The 13,949-nt window shown below is 36.8% G+C and overlaps 1 protein-coding gene across 2 annotated transcripts; it reads left to right on the top strand.

Annotated features, from left to right (window-relative positions):
• The first annotated feature begins 919 nt into the window (after positions 1–919).
• On the top strand, positions 920–12,177 carry LOC105051552 (PHD finger protein ALFIN-LIKE 8). Of its 2 annotated transcripts, XM_073243879.1 has the most exons (6): positions 920–1,284; positions 1,411–1,443; positions 1,572–1,619; positions 2,265–2,493; positions 11,413–11,539; positions 11,643–12,177. In XM_073243879.1, exons 1-6 carry the CDS (start codon positions 1,185–1,187, stop codon positions 11,916–11,918), a joined length of 813 nt encoding a protein of 270 aa, XP_073099980.1. In that variant the 5' UTR covers positions 920–1,184; the 3' UTR covers positions 11,919–12,177. The 2 variants fall into 2 exon arrangements, with proteins under 2 accessions (XP_073099980.1, XP_073099981.1); XM_073243880.1 differs by lacking the exon at positions 1,572–1,619 and having other exon boundaries at positions 924–1,284.
• The last annotated feature ends 1,772 nt before the right edge of the window (positions 12,178–13,949 follow it).

The raw sequence follows: 13,949 nt of genomic DNA, 5'->3' as shown, positions 1-13,949 counted from the left end.
AATAGGATAAAATATTTTTTTATTAAAAATATAATAAATTTTTTTAAAAAAATAAATATTCAACTAAATATAAGCTATTTTTTTATATTCAGTCAAATATATCAAAATTATTTTTTGAGACATTGACTATAATTTTAATATTTTGATTTGATGTTTTACAAATTTTCATCAATTTTTATCTTATTATCTCTTTTTCCAAAATTGTATCTTATCTTTGTTTACAAAAATATATGAAAATAGTAAAAATTGTTAATATCGATAAAAATAATATTAATGATAAACATTATTAGATGGAAGATATTATAAACCCATAAAAAGATCACGGGGATAGCAAAGATAATATTTAAAATTAAATTTTCATAAAAAATATAAAAATATCTTTCAAATATATAATTTTTTACTGCTTTTATTATAAGAAAAATATATCAGTATAAATAAATTGCTCTTGCAACATCAATATTGCTTCTTTTGTATAACATTTAATTTTTTTATAGATTCACTTCATTTATCTTAACAAAATAAAATACAAATCCTTTAGACCGAACTGCATTAAACAACATAAATATCATTATTTTTAATTATTTGAGAATTATTTAAAATCACCGCATAGAACATGTGAAATATTGTATTAGTACTACTCAACAGGTGGGGACAGTACTGTCAGCTACAAAATCTTTACAGCATCCGTTATTTCAAACTTTTGGGTCCTCTCAACACCCCCGGTCACATAACCTCCCAGTAGAAATTAAAGAACCAGCCCCCATCGCACCCACTCCGACCAATAAAAAAACCAGATCACCAACTGGAGCGAGACGGCCAAACTAAGGAAGAGAGAAGAGAACCAAAAAAAAAAAAAAAAAGAGAGAGAAATAAAAACCAAACCAACGAAGGGAAGTAGAGAACCCTTCGAAACCCTCTCTCTCCTCTTCTTCTCTCCTCCCCCCCCCCCTCCTCCTTCTCTCGCTTGCGCTCGCTCTTCGTCTTTCTTCTCCTCTCTTCCCCTCTCTCTTTCCCATCTTTATTGGAGGGATTCCAACCCTAACTCCAACCCTAATTGTTGTCTCTTCCTCTCTCGTTCGCTCTCTCTGTTTTTGTCTGCGGGATTTCTCGGGCGAAATCCCTCCTCGTCATCGCCATTAACGAGTTCGCGAGGTCTCCATTCCTGCTCTCTTCTAGTGTAGGTCATGGAAGGGATGCCGGGGGGGTACCATCCGCGGACGCCGGAGGAGGTATTCAGGGATTTTCGAGGCCGCCGGGCTGGAATGATCAAAGCCCTCACTACCGGTCCCGCTCTCTCCCTCTCTCTCCTTCTATATTGTTGGAAGAATTGGGTATTTTTACCTATTTAAGCTAATTCTAATTGTATTTCTTCATTATTGCGATTTTTTGTTTCTTTTTTTGGTGTTGCAGACGTGGAGAAATTCTATCAGCAGTGCGATCCCGGTGAGGTTCAGACTCATGTTTGATTTGCTGATGCTAGACTTGCCAGCTTTTAGGGTTTTATGGTGTGGGTTCTTCCGTTTTGGGAATTTAAACGGTTTTTCCCTGCTTTTTTGTTTGTTTCTGTGGAGATTCGTTGCGGCAGAGAAGAAAGAAGAAGAATGAAAGATTTTTTTTTGGCAAGTCAAACCCCGCTTTTGGAGGATAGTATGCTTATTTGTTGCTTTTTGTTGGATTCTTTTTGTTGTCCTTGGATTTTGTTTTATTTTTTAGGGTGTTCTCAGGAATTTGAGAAGGATAATTTTTATCGTACAATATATTGATGTGTAATGCATGAGTTCTTTATTAAGTAATAGCTGCACAACTTTCATTTAGATTGCGGCAACATAGAAGGGCTTGCCTTCAATTGGACTATTATTTTATAGTTTTAAGATAAATACTTTGTCTCTCTCTTTTTTCTTCTTTTTTTTCTTTTTTTTTTTTGGCCTTTTGATCTGATTCAAAGCGTGCAATCTGAGCATACATTATTTTTTTTTTCTGGAAAGCTATTTTTTGCTGTATTATGATTTTTTTTTTTGAACTGTTGCGAATATATAAGTTCTTCGTGAATTCTTTTTTTTTTTCCTTTTAATTTTTGGGAGAGTTTTTTTTTTTTTTTTGTTGGGGGGGGGGGGGGGGGGTGTGGGGGTGTTGTGGTCTGGTCATACAGTTAAAAAAAAAAGGGTTGTCACATAAATTGTTGAACAGGGTTATTTGTTGGCTTGATGGGTAACTATCTGGGATTAATATTTCATGGTAATGTGGTGATATTGTTGCATGTACAGAAAAGGAAAATTTATGCTTATATGGTTTTCCAAATGAAACATGGGAAGTAACCTTGCCTGCTGAGGAAGTTCCACCTGAACTTCCAGAACCAGCATTAGGAATTAATTTTGCTCGAGACGGAATGGATGAGAAGGATTGGTTGTCACTTGTTGCAGTCCACAGTGATGCATGGTTATTGTCCGTCGCCTTCTATTTTGGTGCCCGTTTTGGGTTTGATAAAGAAGCCAGGTAGTTATTTTCTATTCATTTCCTTTTTCTTGTACCTGTTTTGATTGTTTCTTGTTGGCATTTGGAGATAGTAGCTACCTTCAAAGCATATTTACTTTTGGCTTTTGCTAAATTATGCATCAGTGATTTACATAGACGTGCGAGAATTGGTTGACTTTTTAGTTCTAGGGTACATTGATTGGAGAATTTTAGTAGCTAAACATGGCATTCCTGTTTCGAGTATCATGTTTTGTGGGTGTAGTAAATTGAACTGATTCAAAAGTCCTAGATATTTCAGAATGACTAAGAAGTCTGATCATATTCCCCTAGTTTTATTGTTTCTTTGTTAAGATGTTTATGTTTTTCATGTTTTGGTTTACAGAATTAGATATTTGTATCTCTTCATCCTTCTTATTTGGATGCAATTGATATTGATTAAATGATTATTTGATGGAGTTGCTTATATATGCATGTATTGCTATGAAGATTGCACTACATTCATCTTGTGCAGCTATCATATTTGTTGCACTTTGGAAGCTTGGCATTTGCTACCTATTGATGAAAATCCATTTTTAGATGAAGTATATACATTGTTCATTGAGTGAAAAATATGACTGCTAAGTATAAATTAGTTTCATATTTGATATAAGATTTAATTGATAGTTTGGTGTGAGAAAAAAAAATGAAATGATATAGAAGATAAAAGGAGGATGAGCAATTTAGCAGCCTAGACACCATAATTAACGTTTGTTTCTGATTCTAAGTAGAAATTAAAGCATTTCTTCATCTGTTCCCTTCGGGTATTCTTGATTTTCATTTGAATATGCAGGTGGGCATATAGATGCACATATCTAGTATTTTGCTTGCATTGATGTTATTCATGCAGTACGCTGCTTTTGAAAATGGATTTTTTGTAGCTATGTCTTCTTTTTCTGTACTTGGTAAAGTTTCGTAACACTGTGTGAGGTTGCATTCTTATTGCTTCATTCCAGCCTTATACTCTTTTATGTTTAGCATGTTTGAATATAAATATTTAACTGCATCATTCTAAACAGTAATATATTTGGTTAGTTGATCAACATATTATGAATCACTGAACTGATGCAACACAGCCCTAGTATGTACCAAAGACGGGCTCATGGTGGAAGTCTTAAGAATTTGGTATCAAAGGATTCTTCTTGAGTGGTGATTAGAAATTGATTTTTGAGTCAAAGGAGGAGCCCTTTTTTTTTTATTAATTGGCAATTGAGGTTTGTTTAAGGACTAAGATTGGTGTGTTAGAGGAAGGTTTAGTGATCAGTTGTTGTAAGAATTGTTTGTTTGGAGCCTGTTTGTTGGCCATATCTTTAAGTTTTGCTATTAGATAGCATGGAATCTTGTAAGTGTAAAAGAGTCTCATTTTTAATTTTGGGTTGCTTATGAGGCTTTAGTGTTTATTTATTGACACATTCTGGATAAATATTCTGATACTCCAAAGCTTGGGTATTGTTTAAAAAAAAGTGGAATTTAGAATCAAGAAATAAGTAGGATAACTTTGGTTAAGTTGTTGATGGGAGAGGGTATGAGAAAGAGTGTAATTAAGGAATTAGATAGGTTTTGCATACGCTTGTTGGATTCTATGGAAAAGCATATTTGAATTCCAATTGAATGGCATGCAAAAATGGGCTGATGGGATGGTTTTTTGATTGGCTGTGAAATTGTTGAGGGAGTATGCAGTTGAAAAAGGCAAGATTTTATGCCTTTTAAAAAGATGAAAAAGGTAATGACCTGGAGCATTTAGAGTTGACCTTGTAGGCACATGGGTTTGAGTCCCACATTGGGTGCCCACATTCGTCCCAATTAGCTATTTAAGAAACTTTATGTTAGTAAACTTTAGGAGGTTTTGATTTTATTAGACTTTTCTCTTGAGAACTTTTGATGTTAGGAAGGTTGATAGTTAGAGATATTTAAGTTATAATAAGATTAGAAATCCCATATTAGAAAGGGGAAGAAAAGGGGTTCCTTTATTCTACTTGTAAATACACAATTGGGGCTTCAATTGTAATCATACTTGGGTTTATTGAGTGATGAAATTTTACTTTAGGAATTATTTCTTCCCGTGTTCTTCTCTCTATTCTCTCCCTCTCATTTGGTGGATTCATAAGGTTTGTGAGCAAGCATATGAGAGTTGTATCCTTGGAATGACCACTTAAGGTGGTGATTTGGCCTTGGAAGAGAGGGGCCTGTTGCACCTCCTCCAACAACCGCCCGCCTTCATTGGAGACTATGCAGTGTGTGGATTCGCTATTGCCATTGTTTAGGCTCCGATAGCTCGTGTCGGACATGCCGTAGTGAGGTTTCTACCTCACCACAATCAGTTCTATTGACATCCTCTTCGTTCGTCTATTTTCTTTGCAAATTCAACACCTTTTGGCATCAGTTGGTATCAGAACTCAATTTTAGGCTGCCTTAACGTCTCTGCAACATTGAAGAGTGTGTTAAACATGAGCAAGATTTATGTGACATTAAATTGGATGAACTATGCTTCTAGCTCGAACAATTCCAAGAAAATTACCGGCTTCGATGACGTCAAGAGAAGCATGAATGTCGACATCATTAGGGTTCCAATCATGGCTCTGATAGAGAGTCCTTTGAAGATGGAAGCAAGTGTTCTAATTAAGAAGTTGATGATCTGAATCCTTTCTATAATAGAAGAGCCTTCATTGAGTGAAGAAGAGATTCATGCCAACACGAACAAGACCACATCACAATCATCGCAACTTTGGTATTGAAATTGTCATCGTTGAATAAGTTTTCAAGTTCAACGAAGTCACCAATGATCGATGCATAAAACTAGTCACCATCAAGCTCAAAAAGTATGCATCAATTTGGTAGAAAAATTTGAAGTGTTGTCATGAGTGTAAAGGATGTGACAAGTTCAGGACATGGGACAAGATGCGCCAATCCGTGTGCCGTGCCAACATTATTGGTACCTAAGAAGGACAGATCGTGGTGTATGTGTACAGACAGTTGTGTTGTTAACAAGTAAAATTAAGTACCAGTTTCTCATCCCTTGACTTGATGACTTGCTTGATCATCTATATGATGTGATTATTTTTTATAAGGCCAACCTCTGAAGTGGCTAGCATCAAATTTGATTATGCCCCGGTGATGAGTGGAAGACTCCCTTCAAGACTTGAGACAGCTTGTACAAGTGGATGATTATGCCTTTTGGTCTTTCAAACACCTCAAGCCCATTCATACATCTAATGAACTAAGTCTTCAAGCCATTCATTAGGCAATTTGTCATTGTGTATTTTCACGACATCCTTGTCTACAACAAGACGAAAGGATAGCACATGGCATATCATTGATAAGTGTTCTAGACCTTGAGGGAGTAGAAGCTGTCAATTCCTTATAGGCTAGTGTTTCTTGGATATATTTTGTCGAGCTGGGGCATTGAAGTGGATCCTAGTAAAGTTGATGCCATCACCATCTGGCCTATGTGAAAGACATTGCATGAGGTGAGAAGTTTTTATGACTTAGTTTCTTTACATTGGCAATTTATGAAGAATTTCAGTTCCATTGCCACGCTGAGGATTGAGTGCATGGAGGGAGATCAATTTCGATGAAATGAGAGGGCATAAAGAAGCTTTGAAGAATTGAAAAGAACTACTGGAGCACTAGTGTTAGCGCTCCCAAGTTTTGATATAGTCTTCGAAGTTGGTTGTGACGTTTCCAGTGTTGGCATTGGCACTGTCCTTAGCCAATAAGGCTGCCTTATTGCCTTCTTTAGTGAGAAATTGAATGACACCAAGCTCAAGTACTTGACATATGCCGTTACTTATTTCATAAGGAGTTTATTCTCTATCTTGACCATGATGCACTGAAGCATTTGAATTTCCAACACAAGCTTAGTTGTCGGCATATCATTTGGAGTGAGTTTCTTAAGCCTTTTCCTTTCCTCCTCAAGCATAAGTCGGGCACTTAGAGTCAAGTAGAGGACACTTTGAATCGACGACATTGACTTCATTCCACCATGTAGTTGACGGTCATTGGATTTGAAGTTGTAAAGGAATTGTACCAAAAACATCCATATTTTGGAGAGTTTTTTTTTGGTAGCATTGTGATGAGGGTTCACATTGGCAATTTCATTGCCAAGGAGGATTCCCATTTAGGGCAACTAGTTATCCACATCTTAATATTCAGTGTGTCAAGCTATTATCTTTGAAGCCCATAATGACAGACTCACTGGACATTTTGGGTGAGACAAAACAATGGTGCTTATCAAGAAAAAATTTTATTGTTCACTAATGGAAAATGATATAATGCGTCATATTGGACGATATTAAGTTTGCCCATTGCCAAAGCTGGAGAACATAATACAGGACTATTCTTGCTGTTGCCAGTTCCACAAGCGCAATGGGAAGATGTGAGCATGGATTTCATTGTGGGCTTACATAGGACTTGGTGCAATAAGGATGGCATGCTCTGTGCCTTGCTAGAAGATGCATGATTACTCTCATATTATTGAGCTCTTCTGTTGCAAGATCTTGCAACTTCATGGTATTCCTAAGACGATTACATCTGATGGAGATGTGAAGTTTATGAGTCATTTCTGGCTAACCTTATGGCAAAAGATGGATACTCAATTCCAATTCAACTCTGCTAGCCATCTACAATGGTAACCAAAGTTTAAGAAATCTATTAAGAAGTTTTGCTAGTAATCATGTGCGATAGTGGGATCTCTTATGGGCCCAAGTTGAATTTGCCTACAACAATTCAATGAGCCAAGCAATCAGGAAGTGTTTGTTTGAAGGTGTCTATGGTAGACACCTTTGAGCCTATTGGACCTTGTGCCCTACTAACGACACACCAATTCAGTTGGAGATGTTGATGAATGCGCTTATGTGATAAATAGGCTGCATGAAGTGGTGCGAGAGAGGATTCTTAGACAAACATTTAAGTATTGGCATCATGCCAACAAACATAGAAAATCTGCCATCTTCAAAGAAGGTGACCTTGTTTGGGTGCACTTGAGGAAAGAGCATTGTCCTTCCAAGAATGCCGAGTTTTCTCATCGAGCAGATGGTCCTTTCAAAGTTCTGAAACACATCAATTGCAAGGCTTACAAAAATTGAACTTCCTAGATATGGTGTTTTGTTTGCAACTTTTAATGTACTTGATCTCTTGCCTTACCATGAAGATCAAGAAGATCCGACTTAATGGTGAGTTTTCTCCAACTAGGTGAGTATGATGCGGTAGAGTTTGGGGTTGACCTTGTGCGTGCTTGGGTTTGAGTCTCATATTGGGTGCCACCTCACATTGGGTGCCAATTAGCTATTTAGGAAATTTTATATTAGTAAACTTTAGGAGTTTTTGATTTTATTATTATTTTTTTGAGAAACTCTCCATGCTATTAGGAAGGCTAATAGTTAAGAGTTATTTGAGTTATAATAAGATTTGAATCCCGCACTGGAAAGGAGAAGAAAAGGGGTCCCTTGTATTGCTTGTAAATACCCCATCAGGGCTCCAATGGTGGTCATCCTTGGGTTTATTTAGTAGTGAAATTTTACTTTGGGAATTATTCTTCCCATGTTCTTCTCTCTATTCTCTCCCTTCTCCCATTTGGTGGATCCGTAGGGTTTGTGAGTGAATGAGTGAGAGCTATATCCTTGGAGCGACCAGTCAAGGTGGTGATTGGCCTTGGAAGAAAGAGACCTGCTATACCTCCTCCTTCAACTACCGTTCGCCTTCATTAGAGACTCTTTGGTGCTTGGATTTGCTGTTGCCTCTGTTTAGGCTCCAACATCTCATGTCAGATATGCCGTGGTGGGGTTTCTACCTCACTACAATTGGTTCGATCGACATCCTCCTTGATCTTTTATTTTCTTCGCTAGTTCAACACCTCCCAGCATCAGAATTAAAAGCATTATCATTAATTATTTTTTAAAACCCGGGTGTGATTGTTGGAGGATGCAGTGCTCATGACAAACTCTTGACCGACGGGTCATGGTTACACTGTGCTTATGTAGAATTATCTTCATATGTTACATGCCTTAATCTTATGAGAAATTTAACATGCAAGCTGTATATCTGCCCTCTAGAGGGACCATGTTCTATTTTTATGATCTTGCATATAGCCAACATTTTGGTAATGTAGAATATTTAAGTAACTTCTATGTTTTAATATTTGGCTACAGACCGTTACTTTCAATGTTAAAATTAGTTGTTCTTTTGGGTGCCAAATTTAGCTTTATAAAGGCTTGTAGATGTGTCTCCTATATGCATTCATATATACTTGCATATGTACGTATGTACATACATGCATATGTACGTGTACATATGTGCATATATTTGTGCATGTGTATTTTTATGCCAGATGAAGTTCACATGACTGTGAAATTGAATGTAGATGTGCATGTATGTGCATATATGTATTTATATTTATGTGTGTGTGTGTTTCTGCCAGATGGAAGTTCACATGATTTAGAGACGTGATTGTGAAACTGGCTTCTTAGATGACTATTTATAGAATGTGGCTTTTAGGTCGCACCTTCCGTTGTGCTTATGGTACACTTTAGAAACCCTTTTTACTCCAACGGATGCTAAATCTCCTAATAGAATTTCTCCATATCACCAATTCTTCCTCTCCACTGAACTATTTAGGGTCTTTCTGATAGGTTTTCTATTTTTTTTTTTTTTACTCCATGATTCATATTTCTGTATACATAGTTTTCATTCTCAAGGAGTAAAATCTGCTATTCTTACCTTTTTATTATCATTTTTCTCGTGAAAATACCATGCCCTCAATAAACCTATCTTTGTTTAGCTATGCTGATTAGTTCCATCAGCCAGTTCTCTCCAATTGAATCTTGATTCGACCGATATTTTGTGTTGATCTATGGATTAATTAAACCTCTTCAATCTTACTCTATGAACATTATGGATGATTCTGTTCCACAGACCAGTGGTTTTGTAACGTCCACTCCCAGCTTTTGAATATATTTATTTATGTCTACCATAAAATATTTTATGAGATTGTAAATGAGAAGGATATGGTAGACTTCTCAAAGAGCTCCTTACTAGATGTGAAGAAGGCAGCTTTGAAGCATGACTTGGAATTGGTCATTTTTGAAGATGATACTGGAGATATGGTTATAGGAGCAAAACTTGGAAGGGCTTTTGGTAACTAGAGGGAGGATTACTTGTTACTTTTTGCAGAGAATACTTGAAAGGATGGAAGATTTAAGTGCGTTAGTTATTGTTAGTGTACCTAAAGGAGAAGGTAGCAGTGATTCTAGATTTGCTTCATCCAATTATTTTTAGACCATCATAATTTTAGGGCTTAACTCCACCTGCCCATCCTGAAAAATGAGGAAAGGAACAGGAAAAGGAGGGCTATGGAGGCAACTGCTTTGTTTTCCTTTCTATTTCTTATATATTTTTTTGGGAAAAATGTTTCTAATATTGTTTAAATGTACGATGCAGTAATGCAATGTTTGAAATTTGAAAGCGCTGTTTAAGAACAGGAACCTTGAAGGTTTACCATGTGATGTAAACTAGAAGCTGGGCTATTAATTTGTTTATCTATCAAAACATGGTGTGCATTAATTATACGATCTTCTTGATGCTGCAGAACAACAAACCACTAAAACCTTATCTGTCCTGTTTGTCATCATTAACCCAAAGTTCTGAATGCCCTAGAAGCCCTATAATCCTTCAATTTCATTTCAAGGATCACTCAATTTGCACCATTTTTTACTTGAAGTGCAAGCCTGGGTTAGTTGAATCAGTCAAAAAATGTTTTGAATGAAAAACTCTTTACTGTTCCATCTGTCTAGGTCCAACATTCATTGCATGAGTAAGGTTTTTGTCTCCTGGATTCTTGTATCTATCAGATTTATTATAGAGGTGTCTGATCTGACAGCTGATGCCCTTTTCTTCTATTTTCCAACTGGTTCTTTATCCACCATCATTCTCAGTTGCAATGTGCTCACACTTCTGGAAAATCAAATCAAACTTTTCAATAAGTGATTTTCATTTTCCTTCCAAAAGAGGATTATAGATTGTCTCCAGTTGGAGATTGGTTGAAATTTTTCTTCACCATCAAATTAATAATAATGTCTAGTTTCTGGTATGTTAGGCATCCTTGTACTATCTAATTCTGACATCCTTATCATGACACTGGGCACACTTGCTATTGTTGCTCCCTATTATAGCACAAAACCATTGTTGTGTTGTCAGATTAAACCTTTGAAATCTTGCTAAAGTCTTTCCACCTTTGTGTTCTTCCGTTCTTTTGAATAGTCTTCAATTTCCAACAATGATTTTTATGTGGTGAACAGCAGTTATATTTAAAATCTTGGTCTTCTCTTGTATCATCTATTCATTATACCCTATTTTGGTCATGTTCTGGTGCATTCCATTTATTATCATCAGGGCAGACTGATGAAACTCTGTTTTAACTGTTGCATCTAATAATATTGCTTCGCAGTATATGAACTGCGGGAGTTCTCTGTTATGATATGCATATGATATTGTTGATTTATCGTATATAGCTTGCGTAATGACAAAGCTATCTTCTAGACATGTATACAAAAATCTTTGTGCAGGTGTTGGATTTTCCCTTGCACTGACCTTCGAACCAAGTCCTGCCTATGCTTCACATCACCCTAGGTGTTACTTCTTCTCAAGTCTGACTCTATTCATGAGCTAATGGAACAGCCTCACAAGGCGCTGCTGATTGCCGATTTGGATCTTTGATAGAAAAGTACCATGCATACTTCATATTTTCTGCTGAAGGAAGCCCTGTTATGCCCAGCTGCATATGATGTTCTCTTTTAGTTTCAGAGCATTATTTTTTAAACAAAATGATATATCTATTTTAAACAGTGCAAATTCGAATTATGATGGAAATGGCTGATGCTTGATAATTTTTTTATGGCGCTGAAATTACAGGAAGCAACTCTTCCACATGATAAATGGTCTCCCTACTATATACGAGGTTGTGACAGGAACTGCCAAGAAGCAGTCCAAAGAAAAACCCACTAACAGCAGCAGCAAGAGCAACAAGACTGGCTCAAAGGTGAATATGAATGTCTTGCACCACCGTTGTCAATTTGTCAAAACCATCTCAATTTATTTTTCCTTTTTCTTTTGGGCATCGTTGTCCTTTATTCTACTTTCAGCCTTCACGTCAGTCTGAGTCTCATACAAAGGCCTCAAAGATGCCTCCCCCGAAAGATGAAGAAGAGAGCGAAGGAGAAGATCAGGATGAAGAAGAGCATGGAAATACTCTGTGTGGTGCATGTGGGGACAACTATGCCAATGATGAATTCTGGATTTGCTGTGACATTTGTGAGAGATGGTTCCATGGCAAGTGTGTCAGGATCACTCCTGCCAGGGCCGAGCACATCAAGCAGTACAAATGCCCTGCTTGCAGCAACAAGAGAGCCCGAGCATGATGGGACTAGAAAGCTTGTGGTTGATGTTTTAGAGATGGGGGCCTCAGAAATACAAGGGGGAGAACCATTTTGGATGCAGCAGTGAACAAACCTGCGTGCTTGAGTCTTGATCTCATTGTAGACTAAATGTAGTCATGTTGGACATATTCTTGTTGAATATTGGTGTCTATTTAGTGTTAACATACTGTAATGGGTAATTTTCTGTTTATGATCAAACATTTCTTGGCTAATCTAGTGGAGTGTGTCCTTTTGGCAGACATTTTCTACTGCTTCAGGACCTGTGATTTCTTTCTTAGCTTGATTATCAGTCTCTATTTACTGTTAACAGACTGTAATGGGTAATTTTGATTTTAACATTTCTAGCTTATCTAATGGAGTGCTTCATTTGACAAGCTTTTCTCTACTGCTTCAGGACCTGTGATTTCTTTCTTGGCTGTTTGATTGGTGGTCTGAAGTTCTCATGCTTTTTTTTTGAAGGAAAACTTTCAGTTGTCCAGAGTTTCAAGGAATACATCCCAGTCAATGTGCTTGGACAGCCTCTGAGTTGCGCAGTCTGTAATGTTTGCACAACTGACACTGGTCTCTGGTATCTCAAATTCTTTAAACTAGTTGAGTATCTCATAGATTGATGTTCCTTTTCTTCTCTTCATCAAGTATGATTATTCACTTCCAGATATTGCAACTTATCCTCTTCTTTATGAACAAGTTTAATGTGGGTGAATTTCTTTTTGTAGAGCTTTTGAGGGTGAATTTCAGTACTGATTTTATTGCCTTTTAAAGCTAATAGTGTTCTGCTGGAGTAATATATTTGTCTTTATTGGCATACACAACTTTTTGGGGCTTTTCCTGTTGCAAGAGTGACAGACATTCAAAATAGCATAGAACTGTGAAAAGCAAACTTGTTCCTAAATTAATCACAAACTAATGTTGTTAAGGACGTGCATGTATATATTGTACATCTTGAATACTTGAATAAGCATCCATATGCAATTATGAGAGATTGGAACTTTTGAGCATATAATTTTCTCATTTGCCAGAAGAGAGTGTGTATATATGTGGAGAAGGTGGTTGTGGGGGTGGGGTGGGGTGTGGGGGAAGGGAGAGGCTAGAATGTTTCTGGGGGAGAAGAGAGAGAGTGGCCGGGGAAGGGCCGGGGGGGTGGGGGTGGGTGGGCACGCGGAGGCTAGAATGTTTCTGAGATTTTTTGGTTCTAAAATATGGAAATCAATAAAGGGCTTTGCAAAATCAAAATCAACACCAGTGGTTGTATGAACTACAATATATAAAATACTTAGAAACAAAAAATTGTTTATTTTGGATCTCTCTTGCCCGCACATTTAGTCGGCAAAAAATGATTGATGGAAATATTAATGAGCTGAAGTGTTTAATTTGCAATTTCAAATACTTGATCTTGATCTAAATATATTAGAGGATTAAACTTTGGTTGATTTGGATGTTTCTTAGTTGATTTTCATTTTATGATATTTTTAATTGATTTCCTCTAGAAAATATTTGGAGCCAAATGCTCTCAAAAGCATTCCACCGTCATTATATGGAGGAAAAGTATTCACTTTGGTTTTATAGCAGTTGGTTCCCTGAGTTTTACCTTCACCTTTAGGCAGATTGGTTGGCTTCCAATGATATTATAGGTCGTGGATGATTAAAAATCTATTGAATTTGCATGAAAGGTGGAAGGGTTCTTTCTTCAAATTGATTGAAATAGTTCTCTTTTATTGTTGCTCCTTTATAGGTGGAGGTTGTAATAAGTTGCATGACATTCATCAAAATAATGAGAACCTTGAAAACTAGGTTAAACATATCTTTTATATAATCATATTTTGATCTTCCATATGTTGTTAATAATCAATCTGGTTTCTTCTCATCTTGTAAGCCTGGGACTTGACTCTTAAAGTGCGTATAGTCTTTATTGCATATGTCTTCCAGACGCAGATTGCTTGCATACATTTCACCTGTATTTGCTTGCCAGGAATTATTAGAATCTCTGCTACATCATGCCAGCTTCCTGTGGTC

Source organism: Elaeis guineensis, chromosome 9 (genome assembly GCF_000442705.2).
Source record: "Elaeis guineensis isolate ETL-2024a chromosome 9, EG11, whole genome shotgun sequence".
In the NCBI taxonomy this organism is placed as follows: Eukaryota; Viridiplantae; Streptophyta; class Magnoliopsida; order Arecales; family Arecaceae; genus Elaeis; species Elaeis guineensis.
This window is presented reverse-complemented; position numbering and strand designations above follow the sequence as displayed.